Source organism: Capra hircus (genome assembly GCF_001704415.2).
Source record: "Capra hircus breed San Clemente chromosome X unlocalized genomic scaffold, ASM170441v1, whole genome shotgun sequence".
NCBI lineage: Eukaryota > Metazoa > Chordata > Mammalia > Artiodactyla > Bovidae > Capra > Capra hircus.
Window position 1 is genome coordinate 36,477,992 of NW_017189517.1, and position 25,789 is coordinate 36,503,780.

The 25,789-nt window shown below is 42.0% G+C and overlaps 1 protein-coding gene across 1 annotated transcript in view; it reads left to right on the plus strand.

Annotated features, from left to right (window-relative positions):
- The first annotated feature begins 14,541 nt into the window (after positions 1–14,541).
- The window catches only part of MORC4 (MORC family CW-type zinc finger 4), a 61,278-nt gene continuing 50,030 nt past the window's right edge, over positions 14,542–25,789 (plus strand). The window contains 4 exon segments of the mRNA XM_018044262.1: positions 14,542–14,893; positions 15,014–15,086; positions 20,508–20,572; positions 20,574–20,641. Coding sequence (XP_017899751.1) covers positions 14,792–14,893; positions 15,014–15,086; positions 20,508–20,572; positions 20,574–20,641 — 308 coding nt within the window. The 5' untranslated portion in view covers positions 14,542–14,791.

Here is a 25,789-nt window from a genome sequence, read left to right on the forward strand (position 1 = left end):
CATTCAGCTATTTCAACAAAGGGAAGAGGCTTGCGGTAGGCCCTTTACGTGTTACTTCATTTGCTTCTCAAAACAAACAAATGGAAGAAGACATCAATTTTTTAAAAAGTCTTCATTTTTTTCAGATGAGCCTCAAAGAGCTCATGACCTGCCTAAGGTCACACAACTGATAAGAGCTGGACCTGAGTTGAGGTCTGGCTCCAGAGTCCTTTCCACTATACCCTGCTCATGAATGCATCCTCACTGAAAGAGCAGAGGAAACAAGGGAGAGTGTTTTCAGGGAAATCATAATAGAAACAAAATATCTGCCATGGAGAATAAGTAATGAGGAGGGAGGCTGAAGGGGTAGGTTGGGACTAGATTGTCAAGGGCCTTGAAAGTCACCCAAGGCATTTGCACTTTATCACAGTCAAGGATCACCACAAACTGTATGGATCACCACAAATTGTGGAAAATTCTTAAAGAGATGGGAATACCAGACCACCTGACCTGCCTCCTGAGAAATCTGTATGCAGGTCAAGAAGCAACAGTTAGAACTGGACATAGAAATGGAGAAAAGACAATCTCTTTAACAAGTGGTGCTGGGAAAACTGGTCAACCACTTGTAAAAGAATGAAACTAGAACACTTTCTAACACCATACACAAAAATAAACTCAAAATGGATTAAAGATCTAAACATAAGACCAGAAACTATAAAACTTCTAGAGGAGAACATAGGCAAAACACTCTCTGACATAAATCACAGCAAGATCCTCTATGACCCACCTCCCAGAGTAATGGAAATGAAAGCAAAAGTAAACAAATGGGACCTAATTAAACTTAAAAGCTTTTTCACAACCAAGGAAACTATAAGCAAGGTTAAAAGACAGCCTTCAGAATGGGAGAAAATAATAGCAAATGAAGCAACTGACAAACAACTAATTTCAAAAATATACAAGCAACTCCTGCAGCTCAATTCCAGAAAAAAAAATGACCCAATAAAAAAATGGGCCAAAGAACTAAACAGATATTTCTCCAAAGAAGGCATATAGATGGCTAACAAACACATGAAAAGATGCTCAACATCACTCATTATCAGAGAAATGCAAATCAAAACCACAATGAGGTACCATTCCATACCAGTCAGAATGGCTGCTCTCCAAAAATCTACAAACAATAAATGCTGGAGAGGGTGTGGAGAAAAGGGAATCGTATTACACTGTTGGTGGGAATGCAAACTAGTACAGCCACTATGGAGAACAGTGTGGAGATTCATTAAAAAACTGGAAATAGAACTGCCGTATGACCCAGAAATCCCACTGCTGGCCATACACACTGAGGAAACCAGAATTGAAAGAGACACGTGTACCCCAGTGTTCATCGCAGCACTGTTTATAATAGCCAGGACATGGAAGCAACCTAGATGTCCATCAGCAGATGAATGGATAAGAAAGCAGTGGTACATATACACAATGGAGTATTACTCAGCCATTAAAAAGAATATATTTGAATCAGTTCTAATGAGGTGGATGAAACTGGAGCCTATTATACAGAGTGAAGTAAGCCAAAAAGAAAAACACCAATACAATATACTAATGCATATATATGGAATTTAGAAAGATGGCACCAATAACCCTGTATGTGAGACAGCAAAAGAGACACAGATGTATAGAACAGTCTTTTGGACTCTGTGGGAGAAGGCGAGGGTGGGATAATCTGAGAGACTAGCACTGAAACATGTATATTATTATGTGTGAAACAGATTGCCAGTCCAGGTTCCATGCATGAGACAGGGTGCTCAGGGCTGGTGCACTGGGATGACCCAGAGGGATGGGATGGAGAGGGATGTGGGAGGGGGGGTTCAGGATGGGGAACACATGTACACCCATTGCTGATTCATGTCAATGTATGGGAAAAACCACTACAATATTGTAAAGTAATTAGCCTCCAGTTAAAATAAATTTAAAAAAGAAAAGAACTGGACATGAAACAACAGACTGGTTCCAAATCGGGAAAGGAGTACGTCAAGGCTGTATATTGTCACCCTGCTTATTTAACTTATATGCAGAGTACATCATGAGAAACATTGGGCTGGATGAAGCAAAACCTGGAATCAAGATTGCTGGGAGAAATATCAATAACCTCAGATACGCAGATGACACCACCCTGATGGCAGAAAGTGAGGAGGAACTAAAGAGCCTCTTGATGAAAGTGAAAGAGGAGAGTGAAAAAGCTGGGTTAAAACTCAACATTCAAAAAAATAAGATTATGGCATCTGGTCCCATCACTTCAAGGTAAATAGATGGGAAACAGTGGAAACAGTGAGAGACTATTTTTTTTTGGGGGGGGGGGCTCCAAAATCACTGCAGATGGTGATTGCAGCCATGAAATTAAAAGACACTTACTCCTTGGAAGGAAAGTTATGACCAACCTAGATAGCATATTCAAAAGCAGGGACATTACTTTGGCAACAAAGGTCTAGTCAAGGCTATGGTTTTTCCAGTAGTTACATATGGATGTGAGAGTTGGATTGTGAAGAAAGCTGAGTGCCAAAGAATTGATACTTTTGAACTGTGGTGTTGGAGAAGACTCTTGAGAGTCCCTTGGACTACAAGGAGATCCAACCAGTCCATCATAAAAGAAGTCAGTCCTGAATATTCATTGGAAGGACTGATGCTGAAGCTGAAACTCCAATAATCTGGCCACCTGATGCGAAGAACTGACTCATTGGAAAAGACCCTGATGCTGGGAAAGATTAAAGGTGGGAGGAAAAGGAAACGACAGAGGATGAGATGGCTGGATGGCATCACCGACTCGATGGACATGAGTTTGGGTGGACTCCGGGAGTTGATGATGGACAGGGAGGCCTGGTATGCTGCGGTTCATGGGGTTGCCAAGAGTCGGACACGGCTGAGCAACTGAAGTGAACTGAACTGAACTGACAGTCAAGAAGGAGGTGCTACAGACATTGTAGAAGGGGTGGGATGTTAAATTGGGTGTAGCCTAAGAGAAAGGGAGGTGTTAGTAAGAGAGAGAGTGGCTTGATGGAATCAGAGCCCTGGAGCTGGAATCTGACAGATGAGAAAATTGGGGCCCAGAGAAGGGAAGTAACTTGCTGGAAGGATGCTGTGGGGCACTGCCCAGCTCTGCTCCATCCCCCCCCCCCCTTCAATGCTGGAGCCCTCAGCCTGTTGGTGATTGACAGCACACGGCTGGGCCCCTTGCAGCAAACGACCTTCAGCTGAAAGTAGCCATAATTCCCAAGGCTGTGAACCAATCCCAGGTGGCAGCCTGCATCTAGTGACTGGTCAATGGGGGGACATAAAGCTCTGGCTCCTTTACCACCATTTAGGACAATTCTGAGGGGCCGCACTGGCTCCAGAGCTGCCCATGTTATGGCTTCATCAGAGTTCAACTTCCTCCTCTGACTGGTCCTGCTTTCTTCACTCCTCACGAGTGTTGATTCTGATGATGCTCCCCAAGAAACCTCCTGCCCACAAAGCTTGTGTCACACTGTTTTCCGGAGAACGCAGCCCATGATGCTTCCCTAAGATCACAGGCCAATTCAGTGGAGTCAGGACAGGAACCCATGTCTTCTGACTCTGGACCTTTCTATCACACCTGGCTGACTTTCCACACTGATTGATTCCTCTTAGGCTCTTTCTCTGTAACATCCATCCAGGGATTTGGGACAAGTGACCTTAGAGAGTGGGTCAAAGGTTGCTAGGAGAAATGTCCCTCCTGCCCCAGGAGTACCCTGCAGGGCAAAGAGTTTGTGCAGGTGGAACAATTAGTGCTGTTACAGGTTCTTCTGCAGGGTGAAAATGGGAGGTGCCTTCCTGGCTCCCTGGGGGGCTCCTCCATTTGCATGGGTTTGTGGCTAAGGAACTCAACCTGGAGCAGACTGAAATAATAAAGATCATGTAGGTGGCTCAGGGCTTGGAATCCAAGGCTTTGGGCCATGTAGGGATAGCCTTCAGAACTAAGTTCTGCCCCAAGACAGAGAGGTGTGCTAGGGGTTTTCAGAGGCACACCAAACCCTGCTGAAGCAATTCCCCGCTTCTCATTTTGCAACAAGACCCAGGGGCTCCCAGCTGACATCCATGCTGTGCCCGCCTGCAGGATCTGCTGCAGCTTGTTTGGTGGTGAAGTATGTGGAACCTCGCATTATGGCCTGTTTACTGCCCTGTGGAGCCACAGTGATGGAATTTGTATGGATTCCTTTGCTGCTTTTGTTTACTGCTGTGCACAGGCAGTGAGATCCAAAGGAGGCCAAATCTAGACTTTCAGCAGCTCCCCGGGCCCCTAGGGATCAACCTTCTGTCTTGGGGAGCTGGAGAGGGGCTAAGAGGAGGACTCTGACCCCAGCTGACAATCAGGAAGCCAAGTACTTAGGGAGTCACAAAGCTTTTGTTTAAACAACAAATCCCCCAAGTAGTAAACACACCAATACTTAGTACAGCATTCACAAAGCCCCACAGCAAGAACAGACGAGTGGACCACACACCTTCAGTTCAGTTCAGTCGCTCAGTCGTGTCTGACACTCTGTGACCCCATGAATCACTGCACGCCAGGCCTCCCTGTCCGTCATCAAATCCCGGAGTTCACTAAAACTCACATCCATCGAGTCGGTGATGCCATCCAGCCATCTCATCCTCTGTCGTCCCCTTTTCCTCCTGCCCCCAATCCCTCCCAGCATCAGAGTCTTTACCAATGAGTCACCTTTTCCCATGAGGTGGCCAAAGTATTGGAGTTTCAGCTTTAGCATCATTCTTTCCAAGGAACACCCAGGACTGATCTCCTTTAGAATGGACTGGTTGGATTTCCTTGCAGTCCAAGGGACTCTCAAGAGTCTCCAACACCACAGTTCAAAAGCTCAATTCTTCAGCACTCAACTTTCTTCACAGTCCAACTTTCACATCTATACATGACCACTGGAAAAACCATAGCCTTGACTAGAGGGATCTTTGTTGGCAAAGTAATGTCTCTGCTTTTTAATATGCTTTTTAGGTTCGTGATAACTTTCCTTCCAATGAGTAAGTGTCTTTTAATTTCATGGCTGCAAACACCATCTGCAGTGATTTTGGAGTCCCCAAAAATAAAGTCAGCCATTGTTTCCACTGTTTCCCCATCTATTTGACATGAAGTGATGGGACCAGATGCATGATCTTCATTTTCTGAATGTTGAGATTTAAGCCAACTTTTTCACTCTCCTCTTTCACTTTCGTCAAGAGGCTTTTTAGTTCCTCCTCACTTTCTGCCATAAGGGTGGTGTCATCTGCATATTTGAGGTTATTGATATTTCTCCCGGCAATCTTGATTCCAGATTGTGATTCTTCCAGCCCAGTGTTTCTCATGATATACTCTGCATATAAGTTAAATAAGCAGGGTGACAATATACAGCCTTGATGTACTCCTTTTCCTATTTGGAACCAGTCTGTTGTTCCATGTCCAGTTCTAACTGTTGCTTCCTGACCTGCATACAGGTTTCTCAAGAGGCAGGTCAGGTGGTCTGGTATTCCCATCTCTTTCAGAATGTTCCACAGTTTCTTGTGATCCACACAGTCAAAGGCTTTGGCATAGTTAATAAAACAGAAATAGATGTTTTTCTGGAACTCTCTTGCTTTTTCCATGATCCAGTGGATGTTGGCAATTTGATCTCTGGTTCCTCTGCCTTTTGTAAAACCAGCTTGAACATCTGGAAGTTCATGGTTCACGTATTGCTGAAGCCTGGCTTGGAGAATTTTGAGCATTACTTTACTAGTGTATGTGATGAGTGCAACTGTGTGGTAGTTGGAGCATTCTTTGGCATTGCCTTTCTTTGGGATTGGAATGAAAACTGACCTTTTCCAGTCCTGTAGCCACTGCTGAGTTTTCCAAATTTGCTGGTATATTGAGTACAGCACTTTCACAGCATCATCTGTCAGGATTTGAAATAGCTCCACTGGAATTCCATCACCTCCACTAGCTTTGTTCGCAGTGATGCTTTCTAAGGCCCACTTGACTTCACATTCCAGGATATCTGGCTCTAGGTGAGTGATCACACCATCATGATTATCTTGGTCATGAAGATCTTTTTTGTACATTTCTTCTGTGTATTCTTGCCACTTCTTAATATCTTCTGCTTCTGTTAGGTCCATACTATTTCTGTCCATTATCGAGCCCATCTTTGCATGAAATGTTCCCTTGGTATTTTTAATTTTCTTGAATAGATCTCTAGTCTTTCATAGTCTGTTGTTTTCCTCTATCTTGTGAAGGGAATGGCAAACCACTTCAGTGTTCTTGCCTTGAGAACCCCATGAACAGTATGAAAAGGCAAAATGATAGGATACTGAAAGAGGAACTCCCCAGGTCGGTAGGTGCCCAATATGCTACTGGAGATCAGTGGAGAAATAATTCCAGAAAGAATGAAGGGGTGGAGCCAAAGCAAAAACAATACCCAGTTGTGGATGTGACTGGTGATAGAAGCAAGGTCTGATACTGTAAAGAGCAATATTGCATAGGAACCTGGAATGTCAGGTCCATGAATCAAGGCAAATTGAAAGTGGTCAAACAAGAGATGGCAAGAGTGAATGTCGACATTCTAGAAATCAGGGAACTAAAATGGACTGGAATGGGTGAATTTAACTCAGATGACCATTATATCTACTACTGTGGGCAGTAATCCCTCAGAAGAAATGGAGTAGCCATCATGGTCAACAAAAGAGTCCGAAATGCAGTACTTGGATGCAATCTCAAAAACGACAGAATGATCTCTGTTCGTCTCCAAGGCAAACCATTCAATATCACGGTAATCCAAGTCTATGCCCCAACCAGTAATGCTGAAGAAGCTGAATTTGAACGCTTCTATGAAGACCTACAAGAGCTTCTAGAACTAACACCCAAAAAGATGTCCTTTTCATTCTAGGGGACTGGAATGCAAAAGTAGGAAGTCAAGAAACACCTGGGGTAACAGGAAAATTTGGCCTTGGAATATGGAATGAAGCAGGGCAAAGGCTAATAGAGTTTTGCCAAGAGAACACACTGGTCATAGCAAATACCCTCTTCCAACTACACAAGAGAAGACTCTACACATGGACATCACCAGATGGTCAACACCGAAATCAGACTGATTGTATTCTTTGCAGCCAAAGATGGAGAAGCTCTGCACAGTCAGCAAAAACAAGACCAGGAGCTGACTGTGGCTCAGATCATGAACTCCTTGTTGCCAAATTCAGACTTAAATTGAAGAAAGTGGGGAAAACCACTAGACCATTCAGATATGACCTAAATAAAATCCCTTATGATTGTATAGTGGAAGTGAGAAATAGAATTAAGGGACTAGATCTGACAGAGTGCCTGATGAACTATGGAATGAGGCTCATGACATTGCACGGGAGACAGGGATCAAGACCATTCCCATGGAAAGAAATGGCTTTCTGTCCATCCTTACAAATAGCTAAGAAAAGAAGAGAAGTGAAAAGCAAAGCAGAAAAGGAAAGATATAAGCATCTGAATGCAGAGTTCCAAAGAATAGCAAGGTGAGATAAGAAAGCCGTCCTCAGTGATCAATGCAAACACACCTTAGAAGAAGGCAGTAAATGGGCAGTTTTAGAAGTTCTAAGACTTGATTCAAATAAGAGTGAGGGCCAAACAAGGCTTTCAAATGTGTTGTGCTGGGCTGAGAGGGAGAAATGGCTGGGGATCAGTCTGTAGGGAAGATTACAAATGCTCAATCCAGACAGAAGGGCACTGGTTAAAACCTCACCAGGATGGACAGTTATTGTCCCTGCTCTTTTATCCTTCCAGTAGGATGCCACGTTCTATTTCCCATTTCCATCACTTCACTTTGGGCTCCTCAGGCTTCTCCATTAACCTTGCACTCATTATGATAATTGCACCCACCTCTTTTTTGATGGTTACACTCAGCCTTAGGGTAAGAGCCCTGAGCTCTTGATCATGAACTCCTACATGAGCCCTACAATGCCCACTGCCTTAATGAGCCTTCTGTAATGGTCCCTCCTCCGGACAGGCCTAACCTACAGAGGAGAACCACCGCTGCGTTTCTTAGCAGTGCCGGTGTACCCTTCTCACAGCAAGTTCCTCAGGGCCATGGTAAATGGTGTATCCTGTGTCTTTCTATTGGAGTTTTCCAGTTTTTTCCAGTATGTTTTAGTCTTTCAGTCATGTCTGACCCTTTGTGACCCCATGGACTGTAGCCTGCCAGGCTCCTCTGTGCATGGAATTCTCCAGGCAAGAATACTGGAGTGGGCTGCCATTTCCTTCTCCAGGGGATCTTCCCAACCCAGGGATCAAACCCAGGTCTCCTGCATTGTAGGTAGATTCTTTATTGTCTGACCCATGAGGGACAACCCCTCTTTCAGTATATCCACTCCAATATGTCCACTTCTAAATCTTTTCGTCCCATATTCCATTATTGCCATAGAAATGCTGGCATTTTGACCTCATTTAGTGTGGATCATCATGTTTTCTATACTTTGAGAAGCTGTCTTAGTAAGTCTGCACTAACTCTTGTGATCCTTGCCAGGGTATTCAATCCTATTTTCCAGGGTTGTGGTCTCACGTTAATAAACTCTCCTTTTTCCAACCTTATAGTCTAGCTCCCTTGATCAAGCACTCACAGAATCAGTTTCATGTGCACTCTTCCAGCTCCTGCCAATCTATACAAGCTAGGCTGTGCAGCTACTTGGAGCATTGTTACTTTCCTCCTTTATCAAGCCTAGCGTGTTCATGCTGTGCCTTAAATGTTGTTATAGGCTTAGTGGCTAGAGGGGAAGTAAATGCATGTTTTGCCTTCTGGGGGGGGGGGGAAGTTCTGCATTATCTCCAAGTAAGAGGTGTGGGGACTATTAAATGTAGGAAAATCAGGCCAAATTCTACAGGCTTAGAGAGTTCAGGGAAATCTGGGGATTCAAGATTTTGGTGGTATCCCTCTAGATATCCCCAAACTGTATGTCAGGGTCCTATTCTTTCCCCAGGAAGCATCCTGATTTTGATGCGGTAAACCTGTCTCCATTAGGAGTTAATCTTTGGAGAAGGCAATGGTGACCCACTCCAGTACTCTTGCCTGGAAAATCCCATGGGTGGAGGAGCCTGGTAGGCTACAGTCCATGGGGTCACTAAGAGTCGGACACGACTGAGCGACTTCACTTTTACTCTTCACTTTCATGCATTGGAGAAGGACATGGCAACCCACTCCAGTGTTCTTGCCTGGAGAATCCCAGGGATGGAGGAGCCTGATGGGCTGCCGTCTCTGGGGTCGCACAGAGTTGGACACGACTGAAGCAACTTAGCAGCAGCAGCAGCACCAACCACTGAATGCTATTGGTCTCACAGCTACTATTTCACCCTATTTCTCAAATACGTGATATAGCACAGCAGATCATATGTTCCCTTCTACCAGTATACCATCGCAATTCACCACCTGGTGAAAGTCTACAATGATAGGAGTGTCACCTCATGGCAGAGATGTATCCGTTCTCTACCTACCCCTCTGCAATGTGGACGTCCTTGCCAACTGGGCAGTGAGTGTTCTAGATCCCAAATCCCATTGAAGTGCTGGCTTTCCTGAGTTACACTCAATCTCAAGTGTCATAATTTGTGTTCCCTAGGAAGCCAACTCTAAGACAGAATGTAGCACGCTAGATGCTTATTAAGAGATGTCTTTTGGATTAACACCTGTGAAAGGAGCAGGTCTTGACAGGGAGTGAGGGTGGGGGCTGGAGTTGAGCTGCACTGCAGGCCCAATAACAGCCTCAGTCAACCCCACAGAGAGATCTGAAGTTAGAATGACCCTTCAGAATTATCCCAAGCTGAGCTGAGATGGTTAAACCTTTATAGTCCTTCTTTGGGCTGCCCCCAGAAAGCTCTGTTACCTTGAGTGAGTCAACTTCGTATCTGAGGCAATCCCTGAAGGAGCTAACAGCTGGAGGCAGCTTTCCAACAGTGCTCTCAGCAGCTCATCCAAAAAGTTAACAACAAAAATAAGCAAAGAGACAAATGAGAATGTAGGACTTTCAACAATACAAGTGACTTGATTTCTTCAACAGCTCAATAGAAGGAAGAAAAAGAGAGAGAGAGAGAGAGACTGTTTTAGATTAAAGACACATAACCAAGTACAATGTGTGCGTCTTGTTTGGATCTAGATTTAAACAAACCAAATGTAAAAAGACATTTTTTGAGATAATTGAAGAAATCAGACTATGGGCTGGGTATTAGAGAACATCAAAGAACTGTTATGAATTTTGTTTTGGTGAAAGTGGCATTGTGGCTATATCTTTTGGAAAATGTCCACATTTTCAGAGAAGAATGAATTACATAGGATAAAATGACATGCTGTTTGAAATTTGTTCTAAAATATACAGACAGAAAAAGAAGAAAAGAATATATAAAGCAGGTATAGAAAGGTTTTAATTTTTAAAATTTTTATTGAAATATACTTGATTTACAATGTTGTGTTAGGTACACAGCAAAGTGATTCAGTTTTTGAATGTGAGTAATAAGTATCTGGGAATTCATATCATTCTTTTTGTTTTTGTGTATTTAAAAAAATTTTAAGATACCAAAAAAAAAAAAAAAGCAAATGACCGAGGAGGGGAAATAATGCTCAGAGGACATAAATATACAGTAAACATTTGAGGAAATATTCAGTTTTACTGAAAGGGAAATACAAATTAAAACATTGAGATAGTAATTTTTATTCAAAATATTGGAAAAAGGTTAAAAGATCAAAACTTGGTCATAAGGTTAAAAGGTCAAAACTTGGTCAAAGGTTAAAGGATCAAAGTAAGATCATAGCGCTTGTTGTTATGAATGTAACAAAACAGCTAACTTTCTAGGAGGGCAAATTGTCCCCATCTTACAGTATATATTACTACATACAGTATTTATTACTACATAGAAAACCCTAAAGGCTCCACCAGAAAATTACTAGAGCTAATCAATGAATATAGTTAAGTTGCAGGATATAAAATCAACACGCAGAAATCTCTTGCATTCCTATACACTAATAATGAGAAAGTAGAAAAAGAAATTAAGGAAACAATTCCATTCACCATTGCAACAAAAAGAATAAAATACTTGGGAATATATCTACCTAAAGAAACTAAAGACCTATATATAGAAAACTATAAAACACTGATGAAAGAAATCAAAGAGGACACTAATAGATGGAGAAATATACCATGTTCGCAGATTGGAAGAATTAATATACTGAAAATGAGTATACTACCCAAAGCAATCTACAGATTCAATGCAATCTCTATCAAGCTACCAGCGGTATTTTTTACAGAGCTAGAACAAATAATTTCACAATTTGTATGAAAATACAAAAAACCTCGAATAGCCAAAGCAATCTTGAGAAAGAAGAATGGAACTGGAGGAATCAACCTGCTTGACTTCAGGCTCTACTACAAAGCCACAGGCATCAAGACAGTATGGTACTGGTACAAAGACAGAAATATAGATCAATGGAACAAAATAGAAAGCCCAGAGATAAATCCACACACCTATGGACACCTTATCTTCGACAAAGGAGGCAAGAATATACAATGGATAAAGACAATCTCTTTAACAAGTGGTGCTGGGAAAACTGGTCAACCACTTGTAAAAGAATGAAACTAGAACATTTTCTAACACCATACACAAAAATAAACTCAAAATGGATTAAAGATCTAAACATAAGACCAGAAACTATAAAATTCCTAGAGGAGAACATAGGCAAAACACTCTCTGACATAAATCACAGCAGGATCCTCTATGACCCACCTCCCAGAATACTGGAAATAAAAGCAAAAATAAACAAATGGTATCTAATTAAAATTAAAAGCTTCTGCACAACAAAGGAAACTATAAGCAAGGTGAAAAGACAGCCTTCGGAATGGGAGAAAATAATAGCAAATGAAGCAACTGACAAACAACTAATCTCAAAAATATATAAGCAACTTATGCAGCTCAATTCCAGAAAAATAAATGACCGAATCAAAAAATGGGCCAAAGATCTAGATAGACATTTCTCCAAAGAAGACATACGGATGGCTAACAAACACATGAAAAGATGCTCAACATCACTCATCATCAGAGAAATGCAAATTAAGACCACAATGAGGTACCATTTCACACCAGTCAGAATGGCTGCTCTCCAAAAGTCTACAAGCAATAAATGCTGGAGAGGGTGTGGAGAAAAGGGAACCCTCTTACACTGTTTGTGGGAATGCAAACTGGTACAGCCACTATGGAGAACAGTGTGGAGATTCCTTAAAAAACTGGAAATAGAACTGCCTTATGACCCAGCAATCCCACTGCTGTGCATACACACTGAGGAAACCAGAATTGAAAGAGACACGTGTACCCCAATGTACATCGCAGCACTGTTTATAATAGCCAGGACATGGAAGCAACCTAGATGTCCATCAGCAGACGAATGGATAAGAAAGCTGTGGTACATATACACAATGGAGTATTACTCAGACATTAAAAAGAATACATTTGAATCAGTTCTAATGAGGTGGATGAAACTGGAGCCTATTATACAGAGTGAAGTAAGCCAAAAAGAAAAACACCAATACAGTATACTAACACATATATATGGATTTCAGAAAGATGGTAATGATAACCCTGTATGCAAGATAGCAAGAGAGACACAGATGTATAGAACAGACTTTTGGATTCTGTGGGAGAGGGCGAGGGTGGGATGATTTGGGAGAACGACACTGAAACATGTATACTATCATGTAAGAAATGAATCACCAGTCTAGGTTCAATACAGGATACAGGATGCTTGGGGCTGGTGCACTGGGATGACCCAGAGAGATGATATGGGGAGGGTGGTGGGAGGGGGGTTCAGGATTGGGAACTCATGTATACCCGTGGTGGATTCATGTCAATGTATGGCAAAACCAATGCAGTATTGTAAAGTAAAATAAAAAAAAAGAAAAAAGAAAAAAAAGAGTAAACGATATACATGCTTTTAGACACAATATTCTTTTTTCAATATAAATTTGTTTATTTTAATTGGAGGCTAATTACTTTACAATATTGTATTGGTTTTGCCATACATTAACATGAATCCACCATGGGTGTACATGTGTTCCCCATCCTGAACCCCCCTCTCACCTCCCTCCCAGTACCATCCCTCTGGGTCATCCCAGTGCACCAGCCCCAAGCATCCTGTATCATGCATCGAGCCTGGTCTGGCAATTCATTTCACATATGATATTATACATGTTTCAATGCCATTCTCCCAAATCATCTCCCCTCCTCCTCTCCCACAGAGTCCAAAAAATTGTTCTATACATCTGTGTCTCTTTTGCTATCTCACATACAGGGTTATTGGTACCATCTTCCTAAATTCCATATATATGTGTTAGTATACTGTATTGGTGTTTTTCTTTCTGGCTTACTTCACTCTGTATAATAGGCTCCAATTTCATCTACCTCATTAGAACTGATTCAAATGTGTTCTTTTTAATGGCTGAGTAATACTTCATTGTGTATATGTACCCCAGCTTTCTTATCCATTCATCTGCTGATGGACATCTAGGTTGCTTCCACGTCCTGGCTATTATAAATTGTGCTGTGATGAACATTGGGGTACATGTAGATATAACAATATTCTGTAGAAATAATTGTACCAGAAATTCATGAGGATGTACAGATCACGGCAAGAAAAAAATTCAAACAACATGAAATATCACAGAGGAATGGTCAAATAATGGTTCATCTGTATTAGGGATCATTATATTTTAAAAAATAAATATTTTTTCTATAATCAAATAGTGTATGTTTGTTTAATAGTACAAAAAATGTAAAAATGCAAGTAAGAAAAAACGGAAAAACTCATAATCCCGGACCTGAAGATAACATCTTGAAATACATCATTTCAGGTGTTTCTCATTGTGGGGTGTGTGTGTGTGTGTGTGTGTGTGTGTGTGTGTGTGTGTCTGAGAGAGAGAGACTACATGCATATTTATACATATATGCATGCACTTGCTTTTCCAATAAAAATAGGTATCACGTTACACAATATTCGGTGACCTCCTGTTTCCTTAATTTCCTCATAAATATTTTCCACATGAATAAATTTTCATCTGCAAACACGGTCCTTAAGAACTCCATAGTATTCCGTTTTGTGGATACTGCATAATCTAACCCCCATCTCCTACTTGCGGTATGTAAGTGCATTCCAATTTCTTCTTTCATAAACAGCCTCCCTGCATGCTTGCAAAGATTTGAAGATGATTTGCCAATTGCCTTCTGAAAAGTTCTGGCTGCTTCTGGAGGCATTTGAGGCAAAATAGTCTGAATGCTTTCCCATCAGGCGAGCCTGCCTGCTATCTCCCCAGATAGCAAAACTGTAGTTTTCAGAACTTCTAAGACTTGTCTTATCCTGCCCGTTAGTCATGCCTCCAAACTGGGACTCTGTTCCAGAAATCCCTACACCCTCTCCCTCCCCTCGTCTCATTCCTGCCCCTCCCCATGCGCCCGCCCCCCCCCCCCCGCGCGCTTTCCCGCTCGGCGTCCTGGCCTATGGCAAACGCCAAGAATTAATTAGGGGCGGGGATCAAGGAGCGGCTGTCAGGAGGTCGCCATATTTCTGTACGGCCCCGCTGCCGGCTCGGCAGTCGGCGGGTTGGGAGAGGTGCTGACAGGGCGGGGCCACTGCGCGGCTCTGCCGGCCTCACCCCTCCCGCCCCGGACAGGTGGCTGTAGCGCGCCCCGCCCCCGCCAGCTGCGGGTGGGAGCGAGAGCCAGTCCCGGACGGCCGGGCGAGGAGTCCGGCAGCGGCAAAAGAGTATCGTGGCGGCCAAAAAAATGCTCCTGTACCGAGGGGCCCCCGCGGGCCCTGGCGCGCCGGGTAGCGCGCTGGCCAGGCCGGGCAGCGGCCCGCAGGCCTTTGGGATCCGCTTGAGCACGGTAGGTCGGGGGCCCGAGGGGGCGGACGCGCGCGCGCGGGCCCCGGGGCTGCGGGGGGCGCGCGGGGAGGGCCCGGCGGGCCGAGGCCTCACGCGGGACGGGACCTTCTCTCGCCCCCAGATGAGCCCTCGCTACCTACAGAGCAACTCCAGCAGCCACACGCGACCCTTCAGTGCCATCGCGGAGCTGCTAGGTGAGTGGCGAGGGCGGGCCTGGCCGCGAACGCCCGAGGCAGAGGTGCCAACGTGGTGCCGGGGACGCGAGAGGAATGTGCAGAGCCGCGCGGGGAGGGCCGGGGCAGGGTGGGGGCGTCGGGACTGGTCTCGGCTTCGCAGGCGGCGGAGAGGGTCGGCTCCGTCGCCAGGGATGAAGTTCCGCAGATAAAGCTGAGGAAACAAGATGTGACCCAAGAGTTAGTCCCGTGTGGTTTTTCTCTCTGGCCCGTGACGTTCCAGGCGCTTTAGGGTAGCTTAGTTAATAATCAAAAGGAGATGCACACAAATTTCGGGCCCTGAGGCAGCTGGGCTCCACGGGGGCCCGCGACAGACGGAGGGCGCCAGGCTAGCAAAGGGGCATGAAGAAAAGTCTGGAAAACGGAGTTCTTTAACTTTTGGGACCAGAGAGTCTGGGAATGATGGGACATCTCTTAAGAGATGACACGAGTGCATTTGGCTCCCTGCGACGGTGGAGCGCTGGGTCCGCGATCCAAGAGCGCCCTCGCACCGCTGGAATGAATAACTGAGCACTTAACCTCTCGCTCCACCGATGTTTGCTTTTAAAGCGTTTTCAGTTGATCCCTTGAAGCCAAGTACACCAGCTTTTGCAGTAGTGTGCTAAATACTGTGTGGAAAGCAAAGAAGAAAAACATTCCTGGACAAAATGGCAGAAGCATACCGAGCACATTGCAAATGTTTCAAAATTCAAAATACGGCAAGGTGTTTCTGGGGCAAGGTAGCACAGAACAGAATCTTGAAAACGGTTTCAAAGTTCCCCCAAATGAGTTCCAGGCTCCACTTAAGCAATCGCTGTGGCCCTGCAGTGTGAATTGTCTTGAGTGAGAAGTCAGTGGGCAGCAGGAGAGTTACTTGCAGGGGTGATGGGGAACTAGGGTGATTATTTTCACGGTAACACAGAATGCTTACAGTATGTCTGACTGTTCGTTAGAAGGTGAAGGAGAAAAACTGACATTGACCCGTTTTGAATCCTAGACTGTATTTTTAAGACTTTGCACCATGCCTTGAGGGAAATTCACAGTGGAGTGAGATCTAGGTGCATGTGACTTACAAAAGAGAAAAAGAGGGGAAAGCCACCAATTTACTTAGTGAGAAATGAGAGACAGAAGCTTGTTCCCTCACAGTAGTACTGTGCAGAACCATGTGTACCTATGCTATACTGTGTACTGAACTTTATGGGTGATCTCTAAAGTGTTTCATTTGTAATTTTAATATATATGATTCTTGCCTTAAGCATTAACTTAAAAGAACCTAATTCTGGTCTAAGCTGACCCATACAAGTGCAAGTATACAGGTGTATTATATACATACACACACATGCCTGCACACGTAGATACCAACACAGATTAAAACCTAATCACAACTATCTGTCATATTAATAATAGAGAAAAGGGAGAGCAAAGTGTTAACTAGTAATCTGAAGCTTTCACTTTAGATTTTCCTTCAGTAGTTTTCTTCTCCACTTATGCATTAATTTTCTGGTGAACCATTCATTTGATAAATATTTATTGAGCATTCACTGTGCTGGATACAGAAATGAATATGACAGGTTCATCTTCTAGTAGGGGAGAGAAAACATGTACAGAAGGTTTATTCTTTGTATAACTGCAAAATAGAAAGTGATATATCGGCAAAGATGGACACATTGGGTACTGTGGGAGTCCAAAGGAAGGAGGGGTGACATCCAGCTTACCAGGAAAAGGAGAGTTGGGAAAGGCTTTGGAGAGGAGGTGACATTTGAGCTGAGATTTGAAGGATTGGGACATGTGGGCATGGGTGTGGGGAGGGGAGGGCATTCCAAGCAAAAGGAACAACTGCATGAACAAAGTCATGAAGAATACTGAGTAGCTGAGTTTGATTGGAACATGGATGTCATGAAGAGTTAAAACTATAGGTCCTTAGAGAGTTTACATGGAGCTTTCACAAATATGTTTGTAACTATACCTTTTGGGGTAAACAGCAGTAGCATCACTGTTGTCATCATTACTCTCATCTTGTAGATAAGGGTACATAGGCTCAGAGAATTTAGTTGACTTTTCCACGATTGTGTGTTTATTAAGTGGCAGACCCAGGACTTAAATGCAGGTCTTTTAACCCTAAGTACTAAGTAGGGAATGAGGTTAGAATGGCGAGCTGTGACCAAAATGAGACTGGGAGGCTCAGGTACTTGGACTTTTAACCTGAAGTTTTCTGATCAAGGGAATATTGTGGTCAGAGCTGAGCTTCGGGAAAGTTAATCTAGCAACATTGTATAAGATGAATTGGAGCAAAGAGGGACAAAGTTTTGAAGGACTAGGCAGGAGGTTATCAAAACAATGCAGATGAGAGGGAACAGACTGTAAACTAAGTGACAAGGGAAATAGAAATACGAAGATGTGAGAGAGACTAGGGGTGTATAGGGTAAGAAAGAGAGAGGGACAAAAAATGACTTTTATATTTCAAACTTGGCATGTGAATGCTGACACCATGTGTGTTTGTGTGTATGAGAGAGAGGAGAGAGGAAAAATAAGCTTGTGTCAGAAGATGATGACCTTAATTTTAGATGAAAACAGTTTTAGATTCTTACTGGATGTCTGGGAGGGCCACAGCTTGGCCCTGACAACCTTGCAGGAATCGTCATAGGCCATTTGCTTGGAACAGGAGGGGATGGGGGGAAGAGCTATATCAAAACCAGCTATCTCCCACTCGCCATCCTGTCTCTCCAGGGATGCTGTTTGGGACACTTTCTCATTGCCTCCCAGGTTAGAATGAGCTGTGAAGGTTCAGTTATGATTGTTTTTAGACCATGGGTCACATGGTTAGGGGATAACATAAAGTCCCTGAGACTTGGTTTCTCATGCTGTTACCTACATGGTGGCTGAAGGGAGTTAGAGTCCTCCCACTGAGGGTACCATGGGCTAGGTTAAGAGAGATAAGATTACTGGGGATCTGAGAGCACAGGAGACTGTGTGAGCCAAGTGAGGGGATAAGGACATCCCAGGATTTGGTGGTATAGCTCTCACCTAAGTGGTGAGCCAAGGGAGTTAAATAGGAGTTCTTTCTGCCCTGCATGGTCATAGGCTAGGTGGGCTGGGCCACGGGAGAAGATAGATTCCGTAGGATTTGATAGCATGTGCTATGTGTTGATAACATTTGAAAGATTAAACAGAAATTGAAACCAGCTGCCAGATTGGTGCCTTTTTTTTTATTATAAGTTTCATTTATTGGAGGCCAAACGTGTTATTACAACTTCATTTGTTGAGGCCAAGTGGAAGGGCACTTAAACCAAAAATAAGTGCAAAGCTGTGCTTACTGCTGCTGGTCTGTCTGCTGATCTCTTTTCCCCTGCTGCCCCAGCTGACCCTGGCCTCTGCTGTGCCCTCTCCCCCCCCTGTATTCTACCTGCTTCCAGCCAAGGAGATAAAATTTCAGGCTGCTCCTGGTAGTTACCTTAAAACTCTTTGGTAGGTTTCTGTTTAAAAAAAGCACCTAGTAAAGTTTGGGTGAAATTGACAATAAAATGGGGGAAAAAGTGATTTTTTGTGAGAGGCCTGTAAGCTGGTTCATTGACTATGCGGTTTATATAAATGCAGAATTGGAATTGATATGCATTATATGTTTGAATTGTAAATGTTCATTAAGTGTTAGGGGAAAAAAATCCTCTATATCCAAAGTTTTCAAAGTAGAAATGATGTCCTGTTGGTTGACAAGTTAAGGGCATTGGTCTCAATGGCCTTGGCTGCCAGTAGCCATGATTGATAGGTTCTAAAACAATTCAGGGCCTACTTGCCAAGTAGTTTTTTGAAACAATGTAGGTGCCTTCACAGTGTTGAATCCTGTCAGTTAAAGAAAAAAAGCTGCTGCCTCTTATTACAAAGTAAAACACTGTCTTTCTGACAAAGGCACTATTGCATGTCAGACTTAACAATTCCTGCCAAAAGTTGGTCCACTTGATTTATCACATGACACAAGGCTTGGCCCCATGTAGTCCTTAAAGATTGACTCTATCAGACCTTTTAATCCCCTTCTGGGGCTATCTGTGATGCCTTAATGCTGTTAAGACATTCTGGGTTACAGTCAGTGACAATTTTATCAGTAATTCTGGCAATACCATTGTGGCCCTTGAAATTAATCTGTCTTGTTTCATTTGATGGGCATTCCACACATTTAAGTGGTTGTAACTGATACTGTTAATTGTGTTACAAAAACATATTTTGAATATGTGCAACACTTCTCTTGCTGGTAAGTGATGTTCCCCACAAAGAACTGCCATGATTTGAACATTGGTAGTGGGGATGAGTTTACAACCAGAGCCCCACCCAGATCTCCCAGCCCAGCCACATGGTATCAGTAAATCAATGTAGGATCCCAGGGAAAGGGAAGTGGGTGGGAGGCAAGGCCTTTGTTTTGTTTAAAGAGCCAGTAAAGACAGGAGTGCTTGAGACACCAGTCCAACAGATTGCACAAACTGCCCTCCCACTCCAGCCAGTGAGCCCTAATGAGATTTTTGGTACCACGTGTGTCGATGACTGGCAATTATGTAAACTGGCACCTGTGGCAAAAAGATGTGACTATTTAGCCAGTGTCATCCCCTGGGCTTGCAGACATGGCACACATATCAGGATATGGCTATATTTGATGTCTTTGGATTCTTGGATAAATAACTCATTGTGAAGACCTAACCCAGAAAGAATTGTAAAACTTTCTATATATCTTTCCCGACTTTAATTCTGTGTTCTCCATTTAATGAGAATTAGACAGTCTCACCTTCAAGACTATTACAGAATACCTAAGCAGACTCACTCTTCTAAGCATGCTTGTTACAGCCTTTGGATCTAGGCAGACAGGCAGTGTTTTGGTTTTAACCTCTAACTCTTTTAGTGCCTCTCATGCTATAAATGGGGATGGTGATAATATCTGTGTTCTTTAATGGAAGAGTGATGTAAAAGAAAAGTAGAAAATAAAATCTTCGCAATAAATTCGAATGTGTGTGGTGTGTATCTATTTGTAACAAAGTTGCAGATTCAACTCTTCTCCATAACCACCCTTTACTGTATATGTCTGTGAGCAGTAAAGTGGCTAAAAGATAAGAAGTAATAAGACAAAAATGGAGCAAAATGCTTTGTATATGGAGGACTTACTTTTCCCATAATCTGTGAAGTTTGAAGAGAAAAAGGCAGATTGCACGTCAGTCATTATATGAAATCTAGAAATCAGCTTCATAAACCCATCTGCTCTTGTACCTTTCTTCCCCCATACCATTAATGCTCTCTGCTCACCTTCTGGGACATTCACATGAAGGGAATAAAGGACAGTTTCTATGTCTTAGGGGCACTGAACCAGAGATTTTAATAGAATATTAGAAAAAGAGATCTAATATCACAGATTTCTACCTTTTGCAGATAATGCTGTAGATCCAGATGTATCCGCCAGGACGGTCTTTATAGATGTTGAAGAGGTCAAGAATAAAAACTTGTTTGACCTTTACTGATGATGGATGTGGGATGACACCTCATAAACTACACCGAATGCTCAGGTAAAGATATCTTCATTCTTTTCCTCTTGTCTTGAGTTTATGAACTCTATTTAAGGCTTAGTAATTTTCTTTTAATATTTTCCTTCCTCTTACTTCATTCAACAAATGTTTATTGAGCAGCTGTTATGTGCCAGGACACAGGTTATGAAATAGACACTCTTCTTGACTTTGTGGAACTAGAGTCTAGACTAGAGTCTAGCTGGCAATTCAGACAGTCAACTAGTAATAACAAAAAACCATAGGTATGATGAGACAAAAGTATAGGATGCAATGAGATAACTCATCAGGGAAGCCCTATCTGATCTAGAAGGTCAGGCAAAGCCTCTTAGATGAGATGATGTTTAGGCTGAGATCTAAGAGGGGATTAGTAGAATTTAATGAGGTAAAGGTACAAGAGGGCAAGGGTGAGAGTCCAGGCAAAAAGAACAGCAAGGCTAAAGACCTGGAGGTCTTCATTGATCTGAGACCTTCTCCAATTTGTATTAACTTAAATTCAGTCTTAGAGTAGAAGTATTGGCATTGTAACAGTTTATATATTAGAACCATGAACATTCCCAGGTATAATCAAGCCCCACGAAAGATACAGAAGATGTCATACACATAATCTTTGAAAGTTTTGCAGGAGAATTACAGTTAGGAAATTCTCTTTTCTAACTGCTGAAGCTGGTAATATAGATTTCTGTTGCCACTGTCAGTTCATTTAATTACTTTAAAAGGTTTGTAATTAAGAATGTAAGTTAAAATAAAAAAGAATGTAAGTTAGTACTTCATTATCTTCACATATCACTCAGTGAAAGATAAGTGCTTCCTTAACTCTTTCCTTCTTAGTTCCTTTTTGAGAAAATGAGGTTTATTACTCTCCATGTGGCTTCCTGTGAAGCATGAGTACCAGTGGAGGAGGGAAAGGGCTCTGAACTATAAAAATGGAAGAGATGTATTTGGTTATAGTTCTCCTTGAAGGTATTCTAATTCTCTAACCCTGTTTCTAGGGAAATCTTTTTGAGTCATCAAAGAAGTGAAATTTGGGCATAACCAATTATAAAGTTGGTTATGTTTTACCAGTCAGCAATCTGTGTACCATATGTCTCAGATCCTCATAATTAGAAGAATATCTGGGGAAAGCTTCTAAAAGTGAAATAAGAATATGGCCAGTATGTTGGTGAAGGTATGGAGTTGGCCCTGTTTTTGAACTTACAGCCTCACTTTTATCACCTAAAGTTAATATTTTATATTATGAAAAATAGGATTTTAGGTGGGGTGGAACCAAAATATTTATATGTCTAAATCTGTATGTACTAGTTTTTTTCCTAAAATCACGTATCTTCTTATTGATTCTTTCCCACCACATGTTATCCCAGTGACATGGGTTTCAAATAGTGGGCACAACAAATCTTACCACCTTCTATTTTGTTTGTGGAACTAGATATGTGAGAGTTGGTGCTTACAATTATAAGGCAGGAGGAAGGAAGAGGATGGCTTCAAAATAATTGCAACAACTTTTGTTCTGGGCTTCCCTGGTAGCTCAGATGGTAAAGAATCTGCCTGCAGTGCAGGACGCCTGGGTTCAATCCCTGATTAGGGAGATCCCCTGGATAAGGTAATGACAAACCATTCCAGTATTCTTGCCTGGAGAATGACATGGACAGAGGAGCCTTGTGGGCTACAGTCCTCCATGGGGTCACAAGAGTCAGACACAACTTAGCGACTAACACTGTCTCTTTTGTTCTATATTCTTTAACCAAATTTTTACTGAACACCTACCTATGTGAAAATCACTGTAGATAAAGGGGTGAACCAGACAGATATGATCCTTGTTGTCAAGGGGCTGACAGTTTAGTGAAAAAGATACAAAATAATTGACTAGTAGTACAATTACATAGGTTATTCTGCTAGTGGTAAGTCCTGTGAAGGAAAAGTAGTTTCTATGAGAATATATAGCAGAGGGATCTAATCTAGTCTATGGAATCAAAAAAGATGACCATGTAGAAATGACATTTGAGTTCAGATTTAAGGATGAATATCATTAATTCAAAATTTTGCTTCCTTCACAAGGAACAAAACAGGCAGAAACTACAGTAACCTTAGGATTTTTTTGACATTATTATGCCAGATGTGTTTCCCGCTAATTTGAGATGGGCAGTTGTTCCTCATATTTAAAAATTAATTTTAGAGAATTTTAAAAATTTTTATTGAAGTGTAGTTGGTTTATAATGTGTTAATTTCTGCTGTACAGCAACATGGCTCAGTTATACATATATATATGTATATATATTCTTTTTCATGATGGTTTATCACAGGATATTGAATATAGTTCCCTGTGCTATACAGTAGGTCTTATTGTCCATCCATCCTATATATATCAGTTTGCATCTCCTGATCCCCAAATCCCAATACCTCCCTCCTTCTCTCCTTGGCAACCACAGTCTGTTTAATTTTAGAGAATTTAAAAAATGAGTCCTGGCTTAAGTATAATATATGTATTGGACTTTATTTCTGATCATATCTTGAAACAAACTTGAATCAGTTAAAAGGTCCCATTTATTTAAAAGAGATTATTTAGTCCAGAATTCCAGCCAGGGATTCCATGTACCACAATTTGTTCTAAAATAGTTGAATTTTAGAGGTAGCATTGAAAACTTTTATGAAATATATTAATTTTTCTGTTTGGGGTCATGTTACTTTTGTATTTGGAAGAAATAACAGAGGTAATCATACAAAATTATTAAGCCTACAGAAATTCTATTTGACTTACAGAGTTTGTTATAATCTTATTTACGTTTTCCAACTTTTTATGCTGCTCTTATATTTTCAGGCTAATAAAATAGTTATGTAAGTAACAGTTTCTCCCATAAATACAAAATCTCATGAAAATTAAGGTAAAAAGAAAAAGCCTATCATTAAATTCCTTTAAGATTCACAATTAATTCTGTTTAGCTTATGGGGATAGTGTGTAAACCAACTAGTCTATATTCAGCTGCCTTTGTTGAAAAACCTCTTTTAAGAAGTATATTTCCTAGTAGGTCTGTTCTTCTAAAACAACAGCCAGAGACTAGCAGTATGCTGAGTATCCTTTCATTATTTTATGCTACACATTATATCACCAGTACATTTAGAGAACAGCAGTACTTTCCCTTTTATGTCCATGAATTTGCTAAGTTTTTTTTTAATTGATCAGAGTCCCAGTTTAAATTTACCTCTCTAGATTCTAAAGTTGACTTTTTTAAGGAACTTGAAAAGAAGCTGCTATTTTCCTGGATTCCACTTACAGAGCCCCCTTGCTATGTAAATACTGTTGTCTATTTCATTAAGGCGATAGAATAGGACTTACTTAGTGAAGAGAAACCACCTAAGACAAAATATCTATGGAAAATTAAAGAATCTGCTTGTAATACAGGAGACCTGGGTTCAATCCCTGGGTCAGGAAGATCCCCTGGAGAAGAGAATGGCTACCCACTCCAGTATCGTTGCTCAGAGAATTTCATGGACACAGGAGCCTGGTGGGCTACAGTCCATGAAGTCTCAAAGACTTGGACACAACTGAGTGACTAACACACATACCAAACTATATAAGAGTCATTCCTACAATTCTGTTATTTATTGTGAATACATTTATGTTAGGCAACGATTTGATTGGTATCTGGCATGTATTCTGAGATTTTTCAGTTAAATAGAATACCTAATATGGGAATGCAAGTGGAATAAAAGAGCACAGAGGAAGAGTTGAGGGTAACATAACAACAAAAACAAACTGAGCCTCCAGCTCCTCTCACCTCGTTCTCATCCGTTGGCGTTTCTGGTTCCTGCCTTGTCCCACTACCTATCTTTCCAACCTTAGGTAGTCTTAGTCGGTAAAGAATATGCCTGCAATGCAGGAGGCCCAGGTTTGATCCCTGGGTTGGGAAGGTCCCCTGGAGGAGAAAATGGCAACCCACTCCAGTATTTTTGCCTGGGAAATCCCATGGACAGAGGAGGCTGGCAGGCTATGGTCCATGGGGTCACAAGAGTTGGACATGACTTAGCAACTTCACCACCACCACCATATAAGCTATAATACAATGAAAGTTTATAGTTATGAAGAGGAAAAGATGATAGATGGCAGAACAAGCAGAAATGATAAGGAAATTAAAGAAGCAATATAATCTCCCTATTTTCACCACTTTCCCTTGACCACCTAATTGAAGCTTAGGTAGCATTCAGTTCAGTTCAGTCGCTCAGTTGTGTCTGACTCTTTGTGACCCCATGGACGACAGCACACCAGGCTTCCTTGTCCACCACCAACTCCCACAGCTTGCTCAAACTCATGTCCATCAGGTCAATGATGCCATCCAACCATCTCATCCTCTGTCATCCCCTTTTCTTCCTGCCTTCAGTATTTCCCAGCATCATGGTCTTTTCCAGTGAGTCAGTTCGTCACATCAGGTGGCCAGAGTATTGGGGTTTCAGCTTCAGCATCAGTCCTTCCAATGAATATTCAGGGCTGATTTCTTTTAGGATTGACTGGTATGATCTCCTTGCTGTCCAAGGGACTCTCGAGAGTCTTCTCCAATACTACAGTACAAAAGCATCAATTCTTCAGCACTCAGCTTTCTTTATGGTCCAACTCTCACATCCATACATGACTACTGGAAAAACCATAGCTTTGACTAGACAGACCTTTGTTGGCAAAGTGATGTCTCTGCTTTTTAGTATGTCGTCTAGGTTGGTCATAGCTTTTCTTCCAAGGAGCAAGCGTCTTTTAATTTCATGGCTCAGTCACCATCTGATTTTGGAGCATCTTGGTAGCATTAGAGAAGGTTAAAGTCCAAATAACCCTGTAGATCCATTTCACATGGTAGGTAAGATTACTGTTTATAAAGAGCCCTGAGTTTTAGATATGACATTAGATCTGAAGTAGAAGTAGATGATAGCATATGACCATTCTGAATGACTTCTAGGGTTTAAAATTAAAGTTTAAATACTACTTTGTAAGTTATAATATATTGTACACATAGTGTGACATTTAATCCTCCTCAAAACCCTGTCGTTTTTAGGTAATTCTGTCACAGGAGGAAAAGGAATGCTTGAATCTTAACCAACTTCTTTAAGTTTACTTTCTGGATTGCTAAGGCCTATAGACTGCAGAAGCTCAATGCTCTTTTGGTATTTTCA